Source organism: Mesoplodon bidens (assembly GCF_964165515.1).
Source record: "Mesoplodon bidens genome assembly, chromosome: 15".
In the NCBI taxonomy this organism is placed as follows: domain Eukaryota; kingdom Metazoa; phylum Chordata; class Mammalia; order Artiodactyla; family Ziphiidae; genus Mesoplodon; species Mesoplodon bidens.
Genome location: NC_138171.1, coordinates 51,994,075 through 52,021,960, shown reverse-complemented (window position 1 = coordinate 52,021,960; position 27,886 = coordinate 51,994,075). Strand labels below are relative to the sequence as shown.

The following is a 27,886-nucleotide window of genomic DNA, read 5'->3' as shown; positions in this document are numbered from 1 at the left end:
CCTCTGTGTGTTTTACGTTTATTGAGTGTCGACTTTACATTAGGTACATCTACAAGTCGATGCTGGAGTTGGGCTTGCTCCGAGAGGGCGAGACTGGATCAGTGAATGGTCAGAGCTGCGATCTTGCAGACAAAGGGGAACTTTCGGCTGCAGGTGTTATCATTCCATGACCTCAGAGCTGTGATGGGAAAAAGCAGAGACTCTGCGTGAAGGTCCATCCACCACAGTAAAAGTAACCCTGCCATCCCACCAGAGTAAAAGTCCTCTCCCATAGGCCTGGTGTCTACACTGGCATTCCTTTCTGCAGATGCTTAATGAGGCTGCTGTCCAGCCTTACTCTCTCATAAGGCTAGTGTTGACTTGCCACTGTGGAGGAACAGGACAAGCCTCACCCAGAGTGGCCCAGCTCTGGCTCCCGGGATAGCAAGTCGCTGTCCCATGCCTCCCTCCCCTAATCAGAAAAAGAACAAGGAGCAGAGTGGGAATGGCAGCAGTTCAGCACTTGCATCTGGAGTAGATATAGGTGAAACCCAGCTCCATATCTGCTTGCTGGACAGACTTGAATAAATCACTTAACTTCTCCGAGTCTTGATTTCTTCATCTGCAAAATGGAAATATTAATAGTTTTTACTTCTTAAGATTGGTGTGAGCAGTGATGTTGTGGTTCACGATGATGGTGGTGATTGCTGATACCACATGCAAACCATTGCAGTCACTGTATGTCTCTTATCTTCTTTTTCCTTCACATCAACCCTGTGAGTTGTGTCATTAGCCCCATTTTGCAGATGGAGAATCTGAGGCACCAAGAGGTTAAGGCACTTACTTTGGGCTACACAGTTCATAAGTGGTTGAGCTGGGGTTCAGACAAGGACATTCAACTCCAGAGTCCATGCTCTTACCACTGTGCTGTATCAACTGTATCTCCTTCAATGCTCAGAACAGCCCTGTGGGTAGCAACGATTTTTTTTGTGGTACACGGGCCTCTCACTGTAGTGGGCTCTCCTGTTGTGGAGCACAGGCTCCGGACGCGCAGGCTCAGTGGCCATGGCTCATGGGCCTAGCCGCTCCGCGGCATGTGGGATCCTCCTGGACCGGGGCACGAACCCGTGTCCCCTGCATGGGCAGGCGGACTCTCAACCACTGTGCCACCAGGGAAGCCCGCAACGATTTTTAAATCCATTTACAGAAGAGAAAAGGGAATCTCAGAGAGAATAAGTAATTGCCTGCAAGGACACAGAACTAGAAAGCAACAGGGCCAGTACTTGTACCCATCTGGGTGCTCTTTTCACTACTACACCTGGGCGCTCCTCCAGGCATCCCTTTGCTCTAATGTCCAGGAGCACGAGCCACCTCTGGTGCGTTGGTGAGATGACATAAAAGCACCATCCTCTGGTCTCTGTACAAGTTTCTTTCTTTTTTTCATGCTTCTATCTCTAATGTCTTTCCATCCAAATCACAGTTTGCATGTCAACAACACACCATTAAACATTGTTTAAAATGCATCCACCATAGGGAACTGCCACGCCCCTAACACCCCCTCACCCCACCCCGTGACCTCTGGTCACTCTCCAAGGTGTTGAATAATTCACAGTTTCCTGGCTATCCCTGGCACCTCCCCAGCACCCCTGCAAGAGCCCTGGTCTCGAGGGCACCCACCGCTGGTGGGTCGGTACCATATTTGCACGCAGTCCTCCTCTTCTGGGTCAGCATGGATGCCATCGTCCGGCTGGCTCCCATCCCAGTAGCTATAGTCATAGGATGAGCCGTCTGTCCATTCAAACTGCCCTTCCTGGGGGGTTGCACCCAGAGGAAAGGAAGCAAGCCAAGGAGAGAAGGATCAGGCATTTGAGCCAGCTCCAGCTTGGGTAACATTCTAATACCACCATATCTAACAGTGCAGAAGCCCTCACTTTTATCTGATATACTATTATTATTATTATTATTATTATTATTTTTTGCGGTACGCGGGCCTCTCACTGTTGTGGCCTCTCCCGTTGCGGAGCACAGGCTCCGGACGCACAGGCTCAGCGGCCATGGCTCACGGGCCTAGCCGCTCTGCGGCATGTGGGATCTTCCCGGACTGGGGCACGAACCCGTGTCCCCTGCATCTCAACCACTGCGCCACCAGGGAAGCCCTGATATACTATTATTAACCACCATTACTGAAACTGAGCAGGACCCTACAGGGCCCTCCCAGGTACAAAAGCCCCTCCATGTCCCCTGCCTCTTGTTTTCAGAAAAGTTATAGTCTCCCAGACCTTCCCTGAGTCACAAAAAAGCAGGCTCAAACAGTTAATGATTAGGACAATAGAGTCACAGAATCTTTAGTTCCTTCCTGAAAGATATAGATCACAGTGTCCTATGCACATTCCTGAGTTGTTTTGCAGATATTATGACTGCCATCAGAGGGAAAAAGCTAACTGCATGATGACCAGACTGCAGCCATGACATAAGCTGCTCCATCTTGAGCAGTACTGAATCTATGGCTAGCTCAGTGCCAAGAACTGGCCTCAAGGAAGTGAGAACAAACTGACCCTGGAGTTGAAGATTATGCTTAAAACAATCAAAATGATGCTGATCCAATCACCGCATGACCAGTTTCAAGGTGATTGTCGGAGCTGGCTGTGCTGTTCTGCTCAGAGCTCCCCTGCCTATGCACCCCTGAAACTCCCCTTTAAAGCCTTTGTCTCCTAACCAGCAACTGGGAGATGGTTTTGGGGATGCTAGTCCGTCATCTCCCCAGGTTGCCAGCTTCTGGAATAAAGCATCTTTCTTGTTCTACCAACCCTGTCTCTCGAACATTGTCTTTTGAGCAATGAGCAGCCAAACTTGAGTTTGGTTCTGGCTCTGGCTGGTAACATTACTAGCTGCCATTTGTTGAGGGCTCTGAGCCTCAGTTTCCACAACTATAAAATAGAGCTAATATTTCCCTCAGAGAATTATTGAGAGAATTGAATGAATTAAAAGCATTAAGAGACTTAGCTAGTGCCTGGCATGTGGTGCCTAGGCTTGAAAAGAAAACTATAAAAACAAGTCCTTTTACTGTATCATTTGTTATTATTATTCTTAGGTCTTGTTATACAAGTTCCTTAACTCTAAGTATATTCATAAGCCAATTTTAAAGTTACTATTATAATGGGACATTTTGGTTTTTTTTTTTTTTTTTTTTTTTTTTTTCTTTTTGCGGTATGCGGGCCTCTCACTGTTGTGGCCTCTCCCGTTGCGGAGCACAGGCTCCGGACGCGCAGGCCCAGCGGCCATGGCTCACGGGCCCAGCCGCTCCGCGGCATATGGGATCCTCCCAGACCGGGGCACGAACCCGTATCCCCTGCATCGGCAGGCGGACTCTCAACCACTGCGCCACCAGGGAGGCCCTATTTTGGTTTTTTAATGTTACAACTTCTATACAAGTTTTTGCCAGATGCATTCTATTGATTTTTTTAAAATATCTATACTGAGTCTGGCCACTATTGATATTTCTGCTACTTTTTTTTTTTTAATATTTGTTTATTTGGCTGCACCAGGTCTTAGTTGTGGCACGCGGGATCTTCGTTGCGGCATGCAGGATCTTTAGTTGTGGCATGCAGAAGCTTTTTTTTTTTTTTTTTTTTTTTTTTGCTGTACGCGGGCCTCTCACTGTTGTGGCCTCTCCCGTTGCGGAGCACAGGCTCCGGACGCGCAGGCTCAGCGGCCACGGCTCACGGGCCCAACCGCTCTGCGTCATGTGGGATCTTCCCGGACCGGGGCACGAACCTGTGTCTCCTGCATCGGCAGGCAGACTCTCAACCACTGCGCCACCAGGGAAGCCCCATGCAGAATCTTTTAGCTGTGGCATGCAGGCTTTTAGTTGCAGCATACATGTGGGATCTAGTTCTCTGACCAGGGATCAAAATCCAGGCCCCGGGCATTGGGAGCGCGGAGTCTTAGCCACTGGACCACCAGGGAAGTACCACTTCTGCTACTTTGACAGCTCTCACAGTGTACCGAGCACAGGCTAAGTCCTTTACATACCTTGGCCCATTTACTTTTTACAACCAGGCACTATTATTGTCATCCCATTTTACAGCTGAGGAAACTGAAGCTCAGAGACGCAAAAGAAAAAAAAAAAAAAAAAAAGTCCCAGTCACCTACCATCCAGTAAGTGGCAGAACAGGAGCTGGAACTGGAACCCTATCTGAGGCAGGGCTGGAGGCATACTTGCAGGAGAGATGCTCAGGATGCAACTTCTCCATGGAAAGTGTGGAGACCAAATCTCCAGGTGGAGTGTGCCGTGATATTGCCAGGTATGAGCTCTGGCCCAAGCCAGCCTCTTTGGCCTTATTCTCCACCGTTATTCCACTCACCACTGCGCCACTCTGCATCCCAGACACACTAGTCTTTAATGTCCTTGAGTGTGCCGTGATCTCTCCCACCTCAGGACCTTTGCCCATGCTGTGCCCTCTACCTGGAATGCTCTTCCTCCGGCTGATTCCTATTTATCCACTAGATGTTAGCCTAAATATCTCTTACCCAGGGAGGCTGTGGCAGCTGTAGACGTGCACTGCTCAGAGCTCCTTCAGGAGGACCAGCTGAGGAAGCATGGCTGACTGAAAGCCCCTTGGACCCAGCACTGTATTCATAGTGAGACTGTGCTTCCTCCATGCTGTTCCCAGTTAGTGACTTAGCATGTCAGGGGTATTAGTGCTGGCTTGCTCCTGCCCAATGTGGGACTCCTGGAATGGGCATCCTTTGCCTGGGGACACCCCACTGGCTTAGCTAAGACTTTCCAGGGTGAGCTGTGATCTAAGGCTCTCCCCACTCAGCTGTTCCCTCCCCCTCTTCTTTCACAGGGCTCAGACCCACATCATGAACTGAAGGTCTTCCCTGCCTCTTCAACCCTCCCGTCTTTTTTCCTTTGCCAATGTTTTCCCTCAAAAGCCTCTTACCCATCCAATCACGTTTTTGTGTCTGCTTTTTGGAGAACCCAAACCTAAACAGAGGCCATCCCTGGCCATCCAATATGTTCCCATAATACCCTCTTTCACAATGATTATCATATTCTAACTGGGCATCATCGTGTCTGATCTCTCTGTGTGCCGGGCACATAGCAGTGACCTGGCACCCAGGTTCCATGTGAAAGGCTGGTTAAATCAAAATGGAATCTTGGCTGGAACTTCCAAAAGGGCTTGATGGTCGGCACTTCCTCACCTGCCTGTGATCGTGAAGCCCTGTCCAGATGTCAGCTGGGATCCCAGGAACACAGCTGTTCACGAGGTCATACACAAAGACATTCTCCTCCCAGCTGCGAAGGTAAGAAACCCGGTAGCATGTTACTCATTGCCTCTTGCCATAGGATTGAGTTGAAAATGGACAGAAGTCTTTGTTAGCCCTCCCAGACCAAAGTAAATAGAGGATGTGATGCAGTTCTGCTTTCTCTTTTTCCTTTTTTAACTAAGGCACCCATATGGGCTGTCCTCTCAGGGGCATCTCTGGATTTGGTCCAAAGCAGGACTCAGCACACACAGTTACTCATCCTAGAAATGTAAAAACACTAGCAAACAAGGTGGATTATATTGAAGAGACAAAGAAAGGAGCTGACTTTGCATTGTACACATCAAATAACGAAAATCTCCACTGGATGTTTTTGCTCTTTCTCAAAAGCCCTCCTTACGGTGCCAGTCCTTACATAGCCTCCTCTCTCCTAATCCTTTCTCACAGAACATCTTCAAGATCTTTTGTTTTGCTGGAAAATTCAGCTCAAGGCCTGAACCTGCATAGACGACTCAGCAAAACCAAATCCTGCAATTATCAGTCCACCCTCTTCAGCAGGTATCTTAGGCCATTCAGGCTGCTACAACAAAATACCACATACTGGGTGGCTTATGAACTACAGGTATTTATTTCTCACAGTTCTGGAGGCTGGGAAATGAAAAATCAGGGTGCCAGCATGGTCAGGTGAGGGCCCCTTCTGGGTGCAGACTTCTTGCTGTGCCCCCATATGGCAGAAGGGGGCAGGGGAGCTCTGTGGGGCCTCTTTTATAAGGGCACTAACCTTATTCATGAGGGCTCCACCCTCAGAACTTAAGCATTTCCCCAAGGCCCCATCTCCTAATACCATCACATTGGGCATTAGGATTTCAACATATGCATCTTGAGGGCACACAAACATTCAAACCATAGCAGAAGGCACTGGTGTCTTCTTGGGGGATTCTCACCTCCTATTTCAAAGAGCTTATAAAGTAATTCACCCAACAAAAGAAATTGATGGAGGACCCTGGAGGCAGTCTGCTGCCAAAAACAACAGAGAAATAGGGATGGATGAATGGATAGATAGACAGATAGATAGATAGGAACACAGAGATTTTTTTTCTTCAGGTCATTAAAATGTTTCTTGAGCACTGATTTCATGCCAGGTACTATGCCGAATGTTTTATATACATGAACTCATTTCATCCTCACATCAAACAGGCACAGTGGCAGATGCTACAGGTTACCTACCTCACAGTCATTCCTAATCCTTTTGCCCGTTGCCTACAACCAAATTTAGGAAGGTCAGATTTCACTTTCTCAGCCTCCTTTGCAGCTAACACTGGCCATCTGACCAAGTTCAGCCAATTAGATGTATGGGGGAATTGGTAGAGGACGTCTTGGAAACATTCTCCTCCCCTATAAATGGAGAGTGGTGTGTGGAAAAGGCCCCAGTTTCCACCACTGCCTTCCTTCCTGGGGTTGTAGCTGTGTGTGGACATGATACTTGGAGCTGCTCCATTGGAGGCCCTGGAGGGGGGCCAAGGCAACCGCTCACCTAGTGCCCCAATATCCATGAACCTGGGAAATGTCATTTGCAGAGATGAGAAGGGTGGGCAAGGGATGTGACAGAAAACGAACAAATAACAGGCACAGTTCACTCAAGCAGTTCACAGACCCAGAGGGACAGATCCCACTGGACAAGGGATTCCACATGTTTGGCTTCCACATGACACTAAAAGGTGAACATTGGTGTGTTGAAGAAGTCATTACAAAGTAATAATAATCAGCCCCAGACCTAACAGACACCTAACCAATAACTCACTTCAAAACAAGACTATGTTGAGGTACCCTTTACATTACAACGGTGTATATCTGCTCCCATTGGCGTCTTCTAAATCAAGGGTCTCCAACCCCCGGGCCCTGGACCAGTAGCAGTCTGCTGCCTGTTAGGAACCGGGCCGCACAGCAGGAGGTGAGCAGCAGGCCAGTGAGCAAAGCTTCATCTGCCGCTCCCCATGATCCGCATTACCACCCGAACCATCACCCCTGCAACCCCCGCCCTGGTCCATGGAAAAATTGTCTTCCACAAAACTGGTCCCTGGTGCCAAACAGGTTGGAGACTGCTGTTCTAAATGACCACTCTCTACAGGCTGCCACCTTGTCTAGAACACCCACCAATAGATTTCCTTTTGCTTGAGGCGTTGGTGGCAAGTCAAAGCACACATATCTACTCTCCTTAATTTTGTGTTTGTGGAAGACATTCTTAATCCATCCCAGAAGCACTCAGAATTCTGGCTCTCAGAATCCTTCTCAACACAGTGCTCTAGGCAGTCACATGCTGGGCATTGCTAAACAAATATTGTTATGAACTGAATGTTAGTCCCTTGCCCCACAATTCATATGTTGAAATCCTAACCCCTAATGTGATGGTGTTAGGAGGTGGGGCCCTTGGGGGTGATTAGTTCATGAAGGTGGAGCCCTGTGAATGGGATTAGTGTCCTTATAAAAGAGGCCCCAGAGAGATCCCTTGCCCCTTCTGCCATGTGAGGACACAGCAGGAAGATGACCATCTGCAAATAAGGGAGTGAGCCCTCACCAGAACCTGACCATGATGGAGCTCTGATCTTGGACTCCAGCCTCTAGAACAGTGAGAAATAGATTTCTATTGTCTATCAGCCACCCGGTCTGTGATATTTTTGTTACAGCAGCCTAAAAGGACTAAGACAGATATTATTAGAGGCAATGGAAAGGAAAGAGGGTGGGTGAGTCAAGGCTTACTTGCCCTCGGAAAGATGATCTGACGTGCGCACGCTAAGTAAGCACTGACCTCTTGAGACGCCCATAATTATAATTAATAAAAATAATAACAGCTCCCACCATGGAGCATTGAGTTACACAAGCACTTGTGTAAGAACTTCAGATGCATTTTTATTTCATCTAAAGCCCCTTAACCTTAAAGTCAGTGTGACTACTTCTATTTCCCAGCTGAGGACTCTGGCTCAGAGAGTTTGTGGGACTTGGGCGAGGTCGCCCAGGTAGGAAGTCGTGGAGTGGGGACCAGCCTAGGGCTGACTGACTCTAATGCCCTCAATCAATGCACATAACATTGCACAGGTTTCTTCCTTTTGAACATCTGCTGCCCCCATTCCCTAAGCTTCCCAAGCCCTCAAGATCCTGATCCAGGCCTAGTTGTTCCAGGAAAGCTTCCATGAGCACCCTCTATCCAATTCTTGCCCACCTGTAGCACAAAGTTTCCATGCTCCCCAGGGCAGGCTGGTTGGTTTAGTTTTCTATTTCTGATGGGCTGGTCTCCCCAAAGAGAGAGACCAACACGGACCCACACGACGCCTTTTTTCTATTTGACATCTTGTCTCACACCATCACCAGGCTCTATTCAATGCCGATGTTCCAAGATAGTGTGTTCTGTCTAATATCAGAGTGGTAGATTTCTGGGGACAAAGTGCACTCCAGTCCAATGGGTCTTTGCCATTGGTCCTACCCAGCTAGGCACTGGCATCCCCAAGTGCCCCTCTCATGCACAATTCACGGTATCCTACATCAACTGCTGAACATGCATGGTGAGCGGTCATCTGGGGGAGTGGCTGCCCAGCCATTTTAGCACTAGTGCCATCTTTGTTCGGTGGCACCTGCTCAGGAAACTATTTCAATATTTTATTGCATTTTCGCCATATCTGGTCAAAATAACTGGGAGATAGAAAGGCCCAAGGTGCTACTGCAAGTAGTAAGCAGAGATCAAATGAACTTAATTCAACTGTCACTTGAAGCAAAGATGGAAATTATTAGGTAAGCTGAAAGTATGAAAACCTTAAACTTTAATCAGATGCTCCATGAACATAAGTTGATAGTGTGCTTAATTATGAAGGAAAAGAACAAAATTACAAAGCATGAAAAAATGCCAGAATTAGAAAATTGGATTGTGTCTCAAAGACAAGATGAAATTAGAGATTTTATAATATTGTCTAGCTTTATGGGAACTGAACTTATAACAGATGAATGCGTTGTGCAAATTCAACTTTTCTACATGTTTTTGGGAAAGTATTATATACCAAAGTGGAAAACTACCTGTATAAGATAGGAAATGCTGGTATAACATTTGGGAAACGTTAGTATAAGAGAGAAAAAGAGGGATGTCAGGACTTGAGAAGAGAAGAAGGAGGTAAGTTTAAGCAGAAGGGAACAGGATCTGGGTCAGGGGCTCTTGGAAAACCCCTGAATTTGGCTGGAATCCTTTCTAATGACTATTAAACCAAGGGATAGATTCCATGCACTGTGAGACAGGCTGAGCCGTCCTTCCTGTGGACTGGCCAAAGGGAAATCTTCATTTGGAATCACTTTTAAATTTACTGTTTATTACATATATTTCATTTTCCTCTGTAGGTTGGTTATTTTTGAGAACTTATTTTATCCATCTTTATAAATGCCAGTCACGTGCTGTGCTCTGTATCATAGGGGATTTGACCCCCGAAGATCGCCTTTCCCAGGCTTCCATGTCAGCTGCCCTCCATGTAATGGGAGGCACTGATGGGAAGGATGGGAGGGAGAGAGAAGCCAGGGTATTTCTTTCCCTCTCTGCCTGGGGAGGTGCTGGCAGGGGCTGCCTGCCTTCTGTGGCTCTAGCTCCCATAGGACTGGCCCGCCCTCCAGTTAGGGTTGGAGTTGGCTTCCTGCTGGTGTGAATCTCTAGATACACTACTGCTTCTTTAAGTTCTCAGCGTCCATCACTTGTGTATGTATGAAATTCTCTCTGTGTTAAATGTTTGTAGTGGTTCCTGTTTTCCTGGTCAGACCCTGACTACCTCACTATATTCTTCAGCACCACCAAGGATGTAGTGGGTGCTCAATAAATCTGCTGGATGAGTTGATGCAAGGATTCAAGACTTCTTTGGAAACTAAGATTGAGGACCCCTTCTCCTCTCTTAACAAAACTCAGGGACTCTAAAGCAAAAAGAACCAACCGTCATTGTAACTTCAAGTCTCTGAGATTCTTGAAAAATGAGGTAAGATTGTAAATTTGTAGTTTAGTGGCAACGGAACACATCACACCTGGCTTCAAAGAACCCACAAATCAGCAGGGAAGACAAATGTGAAAAGAAGTCACTAAAGTGATGAAGAAAGTGCTCCTGGAGAGGTGGGTGGTGAGTGCAGTCAGGTGCCATCGAGTCAGGGGTGATTTCGGTGGAAAGATGGCAGAACTGAGTCTGGAAGGTTAAGGAAGTGTCTCCCTGGAGGAGAAGATAGGGACGGGAATTCCCAGCGGAGGGAACAGAATGTGCAAAGTATGCAGGTGTGAATGGGCTGGACCACTTTGGAGAGCTTCGAGATGGTGAGCATGGCTGGGGCTTAGGAGGCATGGAGGAACACTGAAGGAGGCCTTGGTGGGTGGGCTATGGAACCCAACTGCTCAGGTTCAAATCCCAGCTCCACCACTTTATAGCAAGTTACCTTCTTGGAGCCTCAGGTTCCGTATCTGTGAAATGAGGATACTTACCTAATATGGTTTGCGGGAACTTGATGCTTATAAACTCTCAGCAAATAAATGTCAGTTATTATGTCTTATGTTATGTTCTTTACATACATATTATGTGAGTTATATCATAGGGTCAAACCCCCTGTGATACAGAACAGGGCACAGCACAAGATCGGCACTTATAAAAATGGACCTTCCAGCCTGCTGTTTGCTACCCTTGCTAAATGCTTTGTCCTCTACTGCCAAGGCCAGTTTCAATGAGAAATTGGGCTGAATAAAAGCTGCAATTACCAAAGGGAAACGCCAGTGGGACACACCATTCTCCACGCCCCTTTCCAAAGGGGGTGTTTGGTTGGGCTACAGAGGACAGAGGAGTCCACTCACCTGTGGATGGAGGCCAGTTTGGCGGACTTCCTGCCGATGGAGAACTCAGAGCAGTAGAAGTCAGCCTCAGCCCAGGTCTTATTGAGAGGGAAAAATCTATAGCAGTGGCCTTTGAACTCCATCCAAAACAGTGGGCACAGGGAAGCCTGGGGCAGCTCTGGCATGGCTGGGGGCAGAGAGAATACGGATTGGGAAGAAGATTGGCCGTGCAAACGTTGATGCTACAGCTTATGACATCTTTTTAAGAATGAAAGTAAAAAGTGTCGCCTTATGATTAACGCATACCTAAAGTTTACAAAATAATAAAAGTAATATGTGCTCATTATAGAATCTTTGGAAAACGTTACTACATTAGAGTGTTTTTCTTCTTGTCATGTTGAATGCAAAGATTTTTTTAAAAATGCAATTGTGATTATATTGACCATACACCCCTGTCAGTATTCTGATTTCTAAAAATTAAGAGTATAAGCATTTCCCCTCATGTCATTATAAATTTTTGTAAACATTGTTGCAAATAGCTCTTTAATATTCCCTAGTGGCCCCCCTAGAGTTTATTTAATCATTCCCCAATTTTGGGATAGATTGTTTTCTCTTTTTAAAAAACAATTAGAAATAATCCTGAGATGAAAAGGCTTGCGCATAAAGTTTTTGCAGCATTTCTGATGATTTTCTGGGGATAGATTTTTAAGGCTTTGATACAATTTGCTAAGTCGCCTCCTGAAAGCAATTTATACTCCCACGGTGATGTCTGAGAGTGCCCACCACACAGCGGCCTTGCCTGCGCTGAGTGTTACCACTTTAATGGCAATCTTTGCAAATTTTATAAGCAAAAAAATGGTATCTTATTTCAATCTGCACTTCTGGGCTCTCTGGCCAAGGTGTATATTTCCCTACTGTAGTCAAGACTATTTATATCTTTAGCCCGTGGAACTACTGGGGCTCAGGATGTGTTCTTAATTCTGAAAAGGGACAAATAAAAACCCCATGTTTGAGACACTAAAGTTCTCCAAAGTCTCAGCCCCTATGGAGGCCTCTTAGCATATACTTTTTTTGGAAACCACGACTGAAGATGACTGACTGGGGGAGAAAGGCATGCTGAGAACCTGCCTGGAACTCAGTTGGGTGGCTCATCTGTGAGTGCAGGCACCGGGCAGTGGTGACATTGCTAGACTGGGATCCAGAAGCCCGGGTGCCAGCTCCAGCTCTGCGCCTGACATGCCATGGGATGCTGGCACATTCCTTCCCTTCTCAGCTGTCCGACTGGAAGATCTTTGGGGTCCCTTTTGTGATGTCCAGGGGTGTGAAATCTTGCCTTCAAAGCCACTGTAATAGCTGGCTGGGCTCATGAATAAGGAAGTAGTGGACCACCTTTACTGAGCATTTATGATGCGTCAAGCACGTAGAGGGAAACTGAGACTTAGACAGGTTAAGTGACTTGCCCGAGATCGTCCTGCTGGTAGTAGGCAGAGTAGGGATTTGAACCCAGGCCTCCTGACACCAAAGTCTTTGATTTTAAAATCCACATGATGGGCTTCCCTGGTGGCGCAGTGGTTAAGAATCCGCCTGCCAATGCAGGGGGCACGGGTTCGAGCCCGAGCCCGGGAAGATCCCACATGCTGCGGAGCAACTAAGCCCGTGCGCCACAACTACTGAGCCTGAGCTCTAGAGTCCGCAAGCCACAACTACTGAGCCCGTGTGCCACAACTACTGAAGCCTGCATGCCTAGAGCCCGTGCTCCACAACAAGAGAAGCCATGACAATGAGAAGCCTGCGCACCAAAACGAAGAGTAGCCCCCGCTCACCGCAACTAAAGAAAGCCCGGGTGCAGCAACGAAGACCTAACACAGCCAAAAATAAATAAATAAATAAATAAATAAAGTAATTAAAAAAAAATGTATTCCTTGTAACATAAAAAAAAAAAATCCACATGATACTTCATCATGGGAAACCAATAAGGCTGAGGATGGTTAATCATGTGTCAGCCCCTACTTCATCAGGTTGCTAGGTCAACTCATTGGGTCAAATAAAGTCACCGAGTGCTTGGCATGTATGGATGCTCCATAATAGTATGATTATTAACGATTAGCTCAGGGTTTTATCACTGAGGTTAATGGGCTTCAGGGGTCCAGTGAATCCCTCGAAATTAAATGCAAAATCAAAAGTCTGTATGCATGTATGTGCACACATACGCATCTATATGAATTTTTCTGGGGAAGGAACGGGACAGTTGCTTTAGTCAATAGAGCTATGCTGGGACTTCCCTGGTGGTCCAGTGGTTGAGAATCCGCCTTCCAATGCAGGGGATGAGGGTTCGATCCCTGGTCGGGGAACTAAGATCCCACGTGCCGCGGGGCAACTAAGCCCGCGTGCCACAATGAAAGATCCCGCATGCCCCAACTAAGACCTGACGCAGCCAAATAAATAAATAGATAGAATTTACTTTAAAAAAATAAATAAAGCTTAAAAAAAAATAGAGCTATGCTAAGCAGGCAGCTTCCATCTGGGCTACCTGTCCCTGATGAGAGCCATTGGGCTTTCCTGTTTGATCAGAACCAGCCCTTCCCCCATCCTAGGCAGCTGCGCTGGTCAGTCCTGCCTTGTCTCACCTCTCCCCACCAGTCCCGGCCAACTGTCTTTCAGTGTGTGCCAGTATCCAAACTGGAGCCAGCTGATTCAGAATTTGCTCTCTTAACCCTCCCTTACATGGCAAAGGGAGAGAACTCTTGCTTATGGAGTTAGGGGGCTCAGGACCTCGGCCCTTCCCTGCCCCTCCCTGGACTTCGGTCTCCTCCTTTCTCAGTTGAGAGCATTGGTCTAGGAGGACGTTGCCTCGATGCTGAGGGGGTTGAAGGAACCCTTGTGATGCTGGGCGTTGCTGAGCTCCCTGTGGGGACTTTTGCCCATTCCTTCCACACAGAGAGATTCGGCTGAATCATTCCCAGGGGTCTGCTTTTGGAGCAGTTCCCCCTTTGCATGGATGAGAAGCAGCAAGTCATTTCCATCTGCTTTCCACCCATCACTTGTAACCGAGGACACTCATTGGTGAAAACGTGGCCACGTCTGTCCAGGTGTTGGCTGGAATAGTTAGACCAAGAGTATGATACTTGCTGGTGCTAAACCACTTTCCCCACTCTCACCTGTCCTATAATTATTTTGCACCCTAACTATTCATATTAGAGATGGAAGTAGGGGATGTAACCACCCCAGTTTGCCCAGGACTGTTCCAGTTCTAAATCTGAAAGTGCCACATCCCAGACCCCCCTTAGTCGATCACCCTGGAGCACTGATTCTCAACCGGGGTGATTTTGATTCTCAGGGGGCATTAAACAATGCCTAGAGACATTCTTGGTTGTCGAAAATAGAAGTAGTGGTGCTATTAGCATCCAATGGGTAGAAGCCAGAAATGCTGCTAAACATCCTACAATGACCAGGACAGCCCCACAGCAAAGGGTTTTCTGACCCCAAATGTCAACAGAATCCTCGCCCTAGATGGAAGGCAGAACTCCAAAATGTAAAATAACCCCACAGGGCAGCAACACAAAACATCACAGCAAACGTCCACATTTCTCAGCCTATCTGTAGTTTCTTTAACAAAAATTAAGCCACACAACCGATTAGAAGTAGAGTTTGTGTTATTTTTCTAATTTTGGAGTTAAAATATATAACTATTATGAACCCATGGCTTAAAAGCCCCGGGGCATTGCTAGAACACTGTGTCTAAATTTAATGGTACAGACTTCACCAAAGGAGCTGCAGAGGGGAAGTCTTGCATTTCCTCCCTGAGTTTGGGAGGAAGCTGACAAATTTCATCATCTCTCTGACAGAGGGAGGATTGCCCCCTCCCCACTCGGCGTATCCTCTCCTGTAAGGTGGGACTCTTCACGGGTCTCCTCTCTGTGAGAGGCTCCGAGTCTCATCACTCCCTCCCTGGTGTGGATGTGAAGCCCGAGCTTCTGTATTAGGGAGGCTGACACCACGCCCAGTGCTCTGCCGTGCATGTGCCCACTGCTTTGGTTTCCATCTCTAACTTTGTTTCCCGCCCCTGGTTGCCCTCCTCACTTTCTTGGAAGCCCAGTTTAATTTTCAAAGGATGTTTGTAAAGTTTATCTGTATTTCTGGATGTCTATAGTGGAGACGTTTTCTGTTCTCTAATTTACCATAAGGTCTGATCTGGAAGTTTCCGCCCTCTTTGTCCTCTATCTCTTTTTCTTTTCGTTCACTTAAAAAAAATTAAACTTTTTATTTTCGAATAAATTTAGATTTATAGAAAAGTTGCAAAGATATTATACAGAGTCCCTGAATAACCTTCATCCAGTTTCCCCTGATGTTAACATCCTACATTCCCACAGTACAGTACAGTACAGTAACTAAGAAATTAATATGGGTACATACTCTTCAGTAAACTACAGGCGTTATTCAGATTTCACCAGTTTTTTCTTTTTCTGTTCCCAAGATCCAACCTAGGATACCCCGTTACATTTGCTCTACCTTTGTGATTTATTTGATATCAAATATTATAGTATAGCTGTCTTGATTAAAGCTACTGTTCCTTTCTTTCCCCAGAAAAATGCACAGTGTACACACACACACACACACACACACAGCATGCGGGATCTTAGTTCCAGACCAGGGATCGAACCCGTGCCCCCTGCAGTGGACACGTGGAGTCTTAACCACTGGACCACCCGGGAAGTCCCATACACACACAGTTTTGATTAGACAAAACTGACAAGAATTGGCTGGAACTGACCAGAATTGTCTAGCATTGTTGGATATTTGCCCCAAATCATCTTTACCCCCTCTCTTTCCCTCTACGCACATCCAATCAATTTTTAAGTCGTTTATTCCATCTCCCAGCACCTCTCCACTTCCTTTCTTTCTTTTCTTCCCTCCTCCCTTCCTTCCTGTCTTCCTCCCTCCCTCCCTCTCCCTCCCCCACTTCTGTCTCTGTCTCTTTCTCTTTCCCTTCCACATTCTTCCTCCACCTGTCGTCTCTCACAGAGACCTCCTCAATTGCCGCTTGGCTGTTCTTCCTGCCTTAGCTCACCTTCCAAATCCAGAGGGATCCTTCCAACACCCTGATCTCATCTCACCGAAGCCCTCCAGGAGTGCCCATCACCCTCAGGAGCAGGGCTCCCACCTGCCCCTGCAGCTTATCCCCTGTCGCTCACAACATGCTCCAGGTTTGCTTCAGCTCTTGCCATTTCTCAAAGTGTGTCCACATCTTTGCAGATACTTCCCTTGGCCTGTCTTTGGCCAATTCGAGTTTCTTCTTTGAGTCTCAGTCACATGGTGGCTTCTTTAGAGAAGATGAGGTAGGAGCCTCTCTAAGAGCTCCTAGAGCCCCTCATCCCTCCTTTCAGGCATCCCCGTGAATTCTTGTTCAGTCTGGCCTCCCCCTGCACAAGGTCTGCTGTGATCATCCCTCTCCCCAGTGCCTGGCACATAGTAGGTGTGCAATAACTAGTTTTGAATGACTAAATGCATGCTAGGAAATCAAATGCTGCTTCTTTGGGTCAACTGCCCCTTTTGGGGGACAGTGGTGAGAAGGGTGTGGACACTGCCCATGTGCCCTGATGCCTCCAACCTGGTGTACCTTGACTCTAGGATGGCGTGCCTGGACTTTTCTAACTCAGCACTGAAGGCAGTTGACTGATCCTGGTTTTCCAGATTACTTAGCGCCATGACTGCTGTTTGGAGCAGCATCAGCCTCACCAGGGAGCTCATTAGCAATGGAGAATCTCAGCCCCCACCTTCCCGCCCTTCTCCCCACTCCTGGTCCCTTTGATTTTCTCCACTGAGCAAGCGGTGGTTATGGATGCCTGGGGTGAAACATACCAGAAAATGGGGCTGTGACAGGTCACTGCTCAATTACTCCCCTTTCCACCTGGGCAGGCAAAGGCCTTTAATTGGGAGGACCTGGGAGGCAAAAAGGAGCCACTCGCTTGCACTGGGATGATAATGAACTCCACCCTGCCTGGCAACCCCCTACCTCTGGGATTTTAGAAACGAGGAATAGACTTAGGACTTTTTTCTTTTTCCTTTCTTTTTTTAAAAAAATATTTATTTATTTGTCTGTGCTAGGTCTTAGTTGCAGCATGCAGGCTCTTAGTTGCAGCACACAGGATCTAGGTTCCCTAACCAGAGATTGAACCCGGGCCCCCTGCATTGGGAGCGTGGAGTCTTAATCACTGGACCACCAGGGAAGTCCCTTAAAGGACTTTCATCAGCCTGGAACCCAGAGTAGCCTTTGCTAATCTGTGTCTCTCTGGTGAAGAGATCTCTATAGCTTTATAGCTTGACACTCAGGTAGTGATGGTGACATTATAACCAGGGCCAACCCTACTGAGCTTCCGTCTGAGCCAGGCATTGTGTCAGGTGCTTTGTACATATCAATTCATTTGGTCTTCATACATCCTACAAGGTAGGTACCACGATCATCCCCCTTTATAGATGAAGAAACCAAAGCACAGAAAGGTTGAGTAACTTGCCTGAGGTCACACAGCTCTTAAGTGGCAGAGCTGGGTTTTGAAGCCAGGCTGTGTGGCTCCAGACCTAATTTAGAGATTCCTGCTGCATTTAAGCCCATTTCCTTTTGTCTCAATCTTGATGGTCTGGCTCTTCATTCATCCCCTTATTCATTCAACAAGTCTTATTTGAGCACCTACTTGGTCTCAGGTAGTTGGCTATGTGCTGGAGATACTGTGGCACACTACACAGAGGTGACCTCTGACCTCATGGATCTTACACTCTCTGGAGGCTGACATTAAGAAAAATAAGCACAGAAATAAAATGTCATTAATATGCAATTAATATGGATTTGTGTCATGCAGGCAAAAACTTGAGGGAGCAGCGCTCAAATTATTTTAGAAACTGGTCTTTTCTTTGCCCCTTTTCTCTCCCTAGTTGAACTGGTGGCCACCCCAACCCTGCCTTCAGGGTGTCCACTGGTGATTATGACAGGACACCAGAGTGAGTCCCCTTCTGGATGGGGAAAATAAAGGTGTTGCCACAGGAGCACCTAAAAGTGGCACATAACCCAGATTTGGAGATCCAGGAGGCTTCCTGGAAGGGGTGATGTGAGACTGCCTACTGAGACCTGAAGGATGAGGAAGAGTCAGAGGAAGAGTGTTCCAAGTGGAGGGCACAGCATGTGCAAAGGCCCAGAGGTATGAGAGAGAAGGGAACATTTGGAGAATTGTAAAAGGTTCAGCCTGGCTGGGAATCTGAGAGAGGGATGAGGCTGGAGGTGACGGAGGGGAGGGGTGGAAGCGGAGGTGGGGGGCGGCGGGGGGGTGGATGCACAAAGAAGCTTGTTGCTCTGGAAACCAAGAGGCCAAACTACATGGTATTTTACTTCAGTTAGCAGCACCAAAGGCCCCCAGGGTCTCCCAGCTGGGGTGGGAGTCAAAGCCTTTGGAAGCTCTGAGCTTGTTAAGGAAAGAGGACATGCCACCGGAGTTCAGGACTTGTTTTTTTAATCTCTCTCTTTTTAAAAGAATAAATTGTCACCTTCCCACACGATCTGGCTGCTCGCCCCCCTGGCCCCAGTCCAGCTGCCCACAAATACACTACCCTGCCTCCTCCTGCCCAGATCAGCCTTGAGAGCCAGCTGGGAGTGGAGGGGGAGGCTCTGGGGGCCACATTGGCGGCCTCCCCGCCACCACCCACCCGTCACTACTGGGCCCCAGATGTCCCAGGGGGTCGGAAGTGTCTCCCAGTGTCTGGGAAGGTGGCCACTGGGAGGGCTCAGTCACCTTCATTGCCTGCTATCTCCCTGGTCCACACATCCCACCCTCAGTGGGCCCTTCCCAGTGAGCCCTGGCTCTGGGGTGCAGAACTGCTGGTCCCAGGCCTCTCATGCCTCAGCTTTGTTCTCCCTCCTTCCAGGCTGCTTTTGTGGTCACATGATACAGAGGAGCCAGCACTGGGTGATTTTTTTATATTGCTCATAACAGTGGCCATTCATTGCGGGGTTAATATAACCATTGAGACCAAACTGGGAGGGGTATCTGTATCATCCCCATTTTATAGGTGCAGAAACCGAGGCTCAAAGATGTTAAGTCACTCGCTCCCACAGCTAGCAAGTGGCAGTGTCAGGATGAGATTAAGGTCTGATGGACTTGAAAATTCCTAAGCACTACAGTGCCTCCAGAAAACATCTTTTTCTGGTCTTGGTTTTCTCATTTGGCAAGACAAATATATTAAACACCCAATTTAACAGCATTATGGACTGAATGTTTGTGTGTCCCCCTCCAGTTCATATGTTGAAGCCCTACCCCCCAGTGTGATGGTATTTGGAGCTGGGGCCTTCAGGAAATTAGGGTTATATGATGTCATAAGGGTGGACCCCCATGATGGGGTTAGTGCCATTAGGAGAAGAGGAGAGACCAGAGCTCTCCTTTCTGTGGCCATGTGCAAGCCAGGAAAAGAGCTCTCACCAGGAACTGAATTGGTCAACACCCTAATTTTGGAGTTCCCAGGCTTTAGAACTGTGAGAAATAAATTCCTGTGGTTTAAGCCTCCCAGTCTATGGTATTTTGTGATAGCAGCCTGAGCTAACTAAGACCAACATAATTAAGTAATAATTCAATGTTTCCTGGGTGCTTATTTGGCTTGAGGTCTGTGCCCTCAAGTTGCTCACAGTCTGGAGGGAGGAATGCATAGCACACATGGCAATGAGTCCTCATACACTAAGGGACATTCTAGAAATATGCAGAGGGCTCTGTGACTATAGAGGAGGGGTAGGGAATGGGTTAGAGTGTCCAGGCAGGGTTACTCTAGGATCTGACTCTATGACACAGACTGGAGGGTGGGGAAGGGTATACTCTAGGAAGTAGGGACACCCAGTTGCCCAAGCCTCTGTGCTCCAGCCTCAGAACTTAGACTCTGGAGTTAGATGACTCCAGTTAGAAACTCACCTCTTTGTGCCTCAGTTTCCTCATCGGTAAAATGGGCATGATGATAGTGCCTACTTCACAGGGAAGCCAGTGCCTGGCTTATAGTAGGTGTTCTAGTAAACATGAGATATTACAACAGAAACAGCCTGGGCCCTGGAATAATCCTGGTGCTGAGTGCACAATACCAGTTTCTTGGAGGGGAGAGGAAGAGGCTACGGAACTTGACCGATTCTCCCTTCTCACCCCTGAAGGCCTGCAGAAGCAGGCCCTGAGCATCAAAATGCTTTGCTAGAATTTCCTTTGCTGTAGAAAGTTCTTGGGCTCAGGAGCCAGGGAAAGGAAACTTTTTTATGGTTATGGTTGAAGAATCATAAGAGCAAATATTTATGTAGCTTTTACCAGGTGCCAGGCCCTCTTTTAAGCACTTAATATTTGTTAATCCACGTAACCAAAGTGATCAAAGCCAGGTTCAGAGAAGGGTTTTAGGAAAAGGATCTAGTCTGGCGAAATCCTTCCCAGTCTTTCAGAAGTGTCTAAAGGTCTAAAAGCAGATCTAAGGGTATGGCTGGGTTGCACTATTTGTGTATATTTGCATGTTCATGAAAGGTTCAGAGCAGTGGGATGAAGGATGGAATGACCCTGTTCTGTTTTGTACCTAAAGGCTCAGGATGCAGGAGAGGAGGAAGAACCAGGCCCACTTTCAGTAAGGAGGGCTATGGTTGTGCGCCCACCTTCATGGTCTGCAAGTGCTCACCAAGACCCCAGATAAGGCTTCCCTAGTCACACATCAATACGCACACTCACACGCACACACACACCCACTTGACACACGCACACACACTTAACTCACACGTTCTCTACTGCACTGAAATCACTTTCCTCTAGCAGATTTATCCACTCAGGCTTGAACTGGGCTTTCTGCTGGACTGGACGGATGATGACCTTGGCCAGATTATTTGGCCTCTGTAGGCCTCAGTTTCCACAGCTGTATTGTGGAAGGATGGGGCCAAGTGGATTTCCGGGACCCTTCCTTCCAACTCCAACTCTGAGGTGTCCAAAGTTGCTGGGTTGGAAGGGATCTCAGTCTCCTCATCTGTAGAGTGGGACTGAGGCATGGGGCTAGATGTCTGGAAGTTCCTTTTTGAAGGCATTTTGTCACAGCAGAAAACTGTGTCTCCAGGTCAATTCTATCATAACATCAACAACCACAGTGGCAGAAGTAGTAAGGTAATAAGCCATTTTTCAAGTGCTTTCTATGTGCTAAGTGCTTCACTTGCATCATCTCATTGAAGATTCCCCAAAACGTTTGATGGACACCATTATCATCCTCACTTTCCACAGGAGGAAACTTGAAGCTCGGAGAAAGGTCCCATGTCCTCAAGCTAGTGAGAGAGAGAGGACCCCCTATCGCTCCCGCTCTCAAACTCAGCCTCAGGACTTCCCTCTTATGCTGGGCAGAAAGGCAAGATCTTGGAACACACAAATTATCTTTCAAGGATATTTTGTCCAACTTCTCTCCTACTCACCCATTGCATGGATGAGGATATTGAGGCACAAGAGCAAGCAGGCAAAGACACTGTTATGGACTGAATGTTTGTGTGCTGCCCAGATTCCCATGTTGAAGCCCCAACACACAATGTGATGGTGTTTTCATGGGGTCTTTGGGAGGTGATTAGGGTTAGATGGAGTCATGGAGCCCCCATGATGGGATCAGTGCCCGTACAAGAAGAGGAAGAGAGACAAGAGCACTCTCTCACTCCACCATGTGGCTACTTGCAAGCCGGGAAGAGGGCCCTCACCAGGTAATAGATCAGGTGGCATCTTTATCTTGGACTTGTAGCCTCCAGAACTCTTCCGGTTGTTGAAGCCACCCAGTCTGCGGTATTTTGCTATGGCAGCCCGAGCTGACTAATACAGACACTCAGAGAGTTTATGGCAGACCAGAGCCCCTGATGCTTGCCCAAATGAACTGACCACCCTTTATCTCCCATCACTAGGGTTACCAGATTAAAAAAAAAAAAAGAATTCCCAGTTAAATTTGAATTTCAAATAAACAAGGAATAATTTTTAGCATAAGCTATGTCCCATGCAATATTTGAGACACTTACAGTAAAAAATGATTTATTGTTTATCTGAAATTCAAATTTACCTGGACATCAGGTATTTTATCTTGCAGTCTTATCACCCCACTATTTAAATTCGCCTCAACACTGTAACTGCCCAATAACATGGCTTTATGGGGATCTTACAGATGTTTTATTACAGTGTTAGTTTTATTTTAATGGGGACAGAAATAGTATCTCTGCCACAGAGTTATTGTGAGGATTAAATAAATCCATATGTAAAAAGTGCTTAAAACAGTGCCTGGCCTATAGTGAGGGCTATACTGTTGTTATTGGTATTATTATTATTATAGTTTTTAAACCATGTTTGGAAAGAAACCTCCTGGTAGAGGTGACGGGCAAGATCTTCCACCTTGAAGGGACTGTAGGACTCAGGACTCTTCCTACCCCCGAGTCAGCACCCTAGCCTCCCTCTTGCAAGGGTGAAGAAATTGAGCTCATTTGAAGCCCCGCGTCCTCCAAGTGGGACACTGGGAGGCCACATCCCGAGGCTGATGGATCCCAATCCCTGGGGACACTGAATATCCGCAGAGCTGGGTGTCACAGGGCCAGGACGCCAGGGAGGTCACTAGAGGGACAACTATGTCCTCCTGAGTGCCCAGCTCCCTGGGAACAGCTGTCACAGCCAAGGTGGGACTGTGGAGCCTAGATGCCAAATCCCTAACAAAAATACCATCTCCAGATCTTCCTGTGGTGCCAGGCACTTTCCCCAGATTATCTCATCTCCCTTGCACAGTAGCCCCAGAGGGTGCCATTGTGACCACCGTTTTCTGAAGGAAACTGAGGCTCAGAGAGGTTAAGAAACTTGTGCCAGGTCATACAGCTTTGAAGATGCAAAGCTGGGATTTATTACCAGGTCTCTTTGCGTCTGGCCCTAGCCAGACAATGCGCATGAGCTGGAGGGAGAGCAGCTGGCGGGGCTGTCAGGAGGCTCAGCTTGGCCCCCCAGCATTCCTTGGGTCAGGCAGGCCTGCAGCCCAGGCAGCGAGGCCTCACTGACAGCTCAAGCATTTGCGGGATGTCCTCCTCTCCTCCCGGCCCTGGCCCCGTGCTCACCTGGGCTGATATTGATGTCCGTTTGCGGAAAGGCCTGTGCGGAGAGGAGGGTCAGGACGGCCGCGGCCCACAGTCCCCACCTCTGCATCCTGGGCCCCGAGAAAGCCACCTCACGGCCTGAGCAGAGGAGAGAGGCCCTGCCGTGGGAGCTCGGGTCCGGACGGCTCTCCTGCCCAGAGCTCAGGAGGACTGGGTAGACCCCAGTCTCCTCCCCCGCCCCTCCCCTGACTCCTGTTTCCTCCCTGCACGGCCGCGGCCAGCTCAGAGTGACAGCGTGAAAGCCGCCCCTGGCCGGCCCCCTTCGGGGAACTCAGAGGAAGCGCAGCCCTGCTTCCGAGCCACCGAGTGGCCTTGGGCACGTGCTTGCCTCCCTTGAGACTCTGTAAGATGGGACAATAGCAGCGCGCGCGTCCCTGCCTGGCACAGCAGATAAAGCATCCATCTCGGAGCCCTAGGAAGAAGTAGTACCCAAAGGTAAAAATACAAGTCAGCATCTAGGGCAGAGGTCTCCTGGGCCAAAGCGAGCTCACCTGTGGATGTGATGTGTTGGGTCCATGCTGTGCTTTAAAATTTCTAAAAATTCGTTGTCAGGGTGTAAGATCAGGAGATTTGAAGTATAAGTCGAGATTTCTGCCTCTGCTGAGAATCTGAAGATCTGACAAGACTTAGGCCTCCTTTGCACCTGGAAACAATTACGCGGAGCTGAGAAAGGGCTCCCCCTGCAGGCGGGGCCCCAACGTGTCGGCCCAGCTCCAGGGCATTGGATTCCCCAGAGCGAGGAGGAAGGGCAGGCGCGTCCGATCCTGCAGGGCCTCTTGGAGGTTAAAGGATGTGCCGGTAGAAGTTTCTCGACACAGAGGAAGTGTTCACCAAAAAGAAGCAAACGTTGTCATTAGTGTACAGTTCTAGCGTGTTCAAACTTAAAATAGATCCGCTGGTGTTTCATTGGAATCTCACTGCATTTATGAATTGATACCTCTAAAAATCAGTCTTTGTGTATCCTCTGCCTCTCTGAGCCTCACTTTCCTCCTTTATAAAATAGGGGATAATAACAGTACCTACCTCACAAAGATTAAATGTAATAATTTGTAATACTTAGCATAGAAGCTGGCTAGTGGTAGGTGTTGAATAACTGATAGCAAATTTTGCTATGATTGTCATTGATCCAGTGCAGGTCTTTTCCTGGCTTTCCCTGCACACTCCCTCCTTTCTCTCCCGAAATGCTCAGCCAGGTGCCCTGACACTTCATGTGGCTGGCATTCACAAGGGCTCCAGCATGTCCCAGCCGCTCACTTTCTCTCTGGAACACCTGCTGCTGTGCATGTGAGGAATAAAACTCGTGCCCACACAGCGTGTTTTGCCGGCCCACACGGGGCTGAAAGCCTGCCAAGGCCTGACTCAGGCTACGAGCACAGCCCAGGCCCAGTTTCAGCCATGGCATAACTCATGTCTACCAGTTGTCTCAAAGCTTTGTGCTGATGCACCCCAGAGCATGCACATTTATTTATAAATGACATATGTTTATTATATAATTGATGTGCATCATGTCTGTTATAAAACAGCCCTCCCCCAAATTGACTTTTTTAAAAAGTTGATACAAACTATAAAAATGGAAGAAAGTTGGAAGGCTTTCTCCCCACTCCCCATCATCTGGTGTGCTGACTGTACTTTAGAGGCCCCCTGCTGTCATGGAAATCAAACACCCTCTGTGTGAATGAACCAGGGGGAAAAGGAGGGTCGTCAGACACAGGCCGCTGGAAATACTTTTGAAAAGTGGAGGCGGCATTTTTTTTTTTTGCATTACGCGGACCTCTCACTGTTGTGGCCTCTCCCGTTGCGGAGCACAGGCTCCGGATGCGCAGGCTCAGCGGCCATGGCTCACGGGCCCAGCCACTCCACGGCATGTGGGATCCTCCCGGGCCGGGTCACGAACCTGTGTCCCCTGCATCGGCAGGCGGACTCTCAACCACTGCGCCACCAGGGAAGCCCATGAAAAGTGGAGGAGGCTTTGATTTGGCAAATAAACCTCCTAAATGATCTGTGTTGATAATACAATATGTGATGGCTGGAGGTTTTGGTAAGTTGGTTCACGCCCCCTCTCTGGATGGAAACATGTAAAGTATTTGTGACACGCTCACTCCCAAGTGTGGTCCACGGACCAGCAGCATCGGCATCTCCTCGGAGCTCGTTAAAAATGCAGAACCTCAGGCTCCACCCCAGGCCTGCTGAATCGGAATCTGCATTTTGACTAGATCCCCAGGGAGTCATACGTACATTAATGTTATGAAGCATTCTTCTAGATGGCGGTAGGCAAACTTTCTAAAAAATTCTATTTTTTTAAGAAAAATTGTTTGTATTTAAGGCGTACAACATGATGACGTGATATACATATATATAGTGAAATGATACCACAGTCAAACTAATTAACATATTATCTCCTCACAGGGTTACCTTTTGTGTGTGGTGAGTGCACCTGAAATCTGCTCCTTAGGAAATTTCCAGTGTTCGGTACAGTGTGATGAACTATAATCATTATGCTGTACCTTACATCTCTAGACTTATTCATCCTACATAGCAGCAACTTTAAATTTTTTTCTGTAAAGAGCCAGAGAGTAGTGGCTTTGCAGGCCACATGGTCTCTGTCACAACTCTGTGAAAGACTTTAGGAATGGGTCTGGCCAGGTTCCAATAAAACTTTATTTACAAAAACGAGCAGTGGGCTGGATTTGGCCCACGGGCCATAGCTTGCCACCCCTTGCTCTAGACCTCAAGTTTACTGGCTAGGAAATAGACAATTTATTCACTTAACAAATAGGATCTTTGCTGCCATTTGAAGGTTGTAGAGGTCTCTCTGTAACACAGTATATATTTTCTGTGTTCTTAAAGACATTACTCTCCCCCCATCCGCCCCGGGCCTACGCGTACACACACGCATACACACACTGTGCTCATAGTGGCCTGGGGGTTCGGTGAAGATCTATTTCTTTCTTCCTATCATCTGTCTGCCTATCTATCTATCTATCTATATAGTTTCTTAGCTTTTTTAAATTGTCATTTATTTACCAGTAAGTAAAACAAAGTTCCCTTTCCCTCACCACCATTATAAAAGGGACAGTAGAGGCTAGTTTATTTCATGCCTTTCAATCCAGGCACATCTCTATCTGTGTTCAAATTCCAGACCTGCATCTGTGTGACCACACACTGATTCTTTAATCCGTCTTAGTTTCAGTTTCCTCATCCGAAAAATGGGGACAAATCAATACTTTTCCTCATACAAGTGCTTAGAACAATGCCTGACACATAAATGCTCAATATATGTTAACTATCATTACATCACTATGGAACCTTCAAAAATACTGAATAGGAAGGTATGAAATTGAGAAGGAAAACAACTTTCCAAAAGTTAACCCCTGCCACCTTCAGGGCAATGTCTTCCAGTTTCTTTTCTAGACATAAGTTTTAAAATTTTACTTAGTGGTGCTCATTCCTGAATTATTTTAAATGGTATGTTTGACCATGAAAAAAGAAAAGGTATCCCACGGATGGTGGAAGACAGGCCACCCAGAAAGGAAAGGAATTCTTCCTCTTTCCCTGCAGGGATTCCCAGCTTTCTGGGAGTGAAATATCAGTACCCAAAACAGCTGTTCCTGGTGCCCTGGGAACCATCACATCTGGGCAGAGCTGGGCAGAGGTCATAGCTTCTGTCAAGTCCCAGGGGGTAGACTGGAGTCCTGAAGGGCTCTGGAGTCCCCAGAGATGAGGCAGCTCAAGATGGGCCCTGGGAAAATAGATGCAGATTTAAAACTTCACACCACCGCTCCTACTCTACCTCCTTCCTTTGAACTCAGGTCCCTGCACCCCAAAGAGGGTGTGTAGGTGGCCCATGCATCTCCTTTCTCACCTTCTGGCTGAGGAGAAGGAGGATGCTAATTAAACCGGGTAGGTGGCCCACAATAGGGCACCTGGGGTCCAGGTTTCTATAGAAACCAAGTTATTTCTTCACCTTTCAACACATTTCCCTCATCTCCTGACAAACTGTCCTTGGAGACATGGATGGCTCTGACATCTGTGCTTGTGCTGTTCTCTCCAGTCACTCAGCAAACATCGCCTGATGTGTGCCCAGTAGGAATAGCCATCAAGTGCTGTGTGTTAAGCCTTTGCAGGCATTATCCCGGCTAACCCTCACATCACATACAACCCTATGGGGTAAAAACTGTCATCCTATTTTCAGATGAAACAGCCCAGCAGAGCGGTCAGCCACACCAGCTCTGTATAAGTTCGTCAGGGTTGCCTTAACAAAGGACCACAAACTGGGTGGCTTAAATAACAGAGCTTCATAGCCTCATAGTTCTGGAGGCCGGAAGTCTGAAGTCCAGGAGTTGGCAGAGTTGCTTCCTTCTGAGGCTGGGAAGGAAGGAGCTCTCCTTGGCCTGGGTCTCCAGGCCTCGCTCCTTGCTTGTAGATGCCGTCTTCCCTCTGTGTGTCTGTCTCTGTGTCCTAATTTCCCCTTAATATAAGGACACCAGTCGTATTGAATCAGCGCCCACCCTGATGACCTCATTTAATCTTAGTTACCTTTAAGGACCCTACGTCCCAATACAGTCACACGCTGAGGTACTGGGGGTTAAGGCTTCATGAAGTATGTGAGTTTGCGGGGAGATACAGTTTAGCCCATACCAGGCTCTCGAGTCAGCTGGGCCTGGGCC

At 47.6% G+C, this 27,886-nt stretch overlaps 1 protein-coding gene across 1 annotated transcript; it reads right to left on the bottom strand.

Annotated features, from left to right (window-relative positions):
• Positions 1 to 98: 98 nt before the first annotated feature.
• CLEC19A (C-type lectin domain containing 19A) lies at positions 99 to 23,268 on the bottom strand (the record flags this gene model as incomplete). Its single annotated transcript, XM_081256721.1, has 5 exons — positions 99 to 178; positions 1,657 to 1,789; positions 5,188 to 5,281; positions 11,102 to 11,267; positions 23,181 to 23,268. 5 exons carry the CDS (start codon positions 23,266 to 23,268, stop codon positions 99 to 101), a joined length of 561 nt encoding a protein of 186 aa, XP_081112847.1.
• Between the last annotated feature and the right edge of the window lie 4,618 nt (positions 23,269 to 27,886).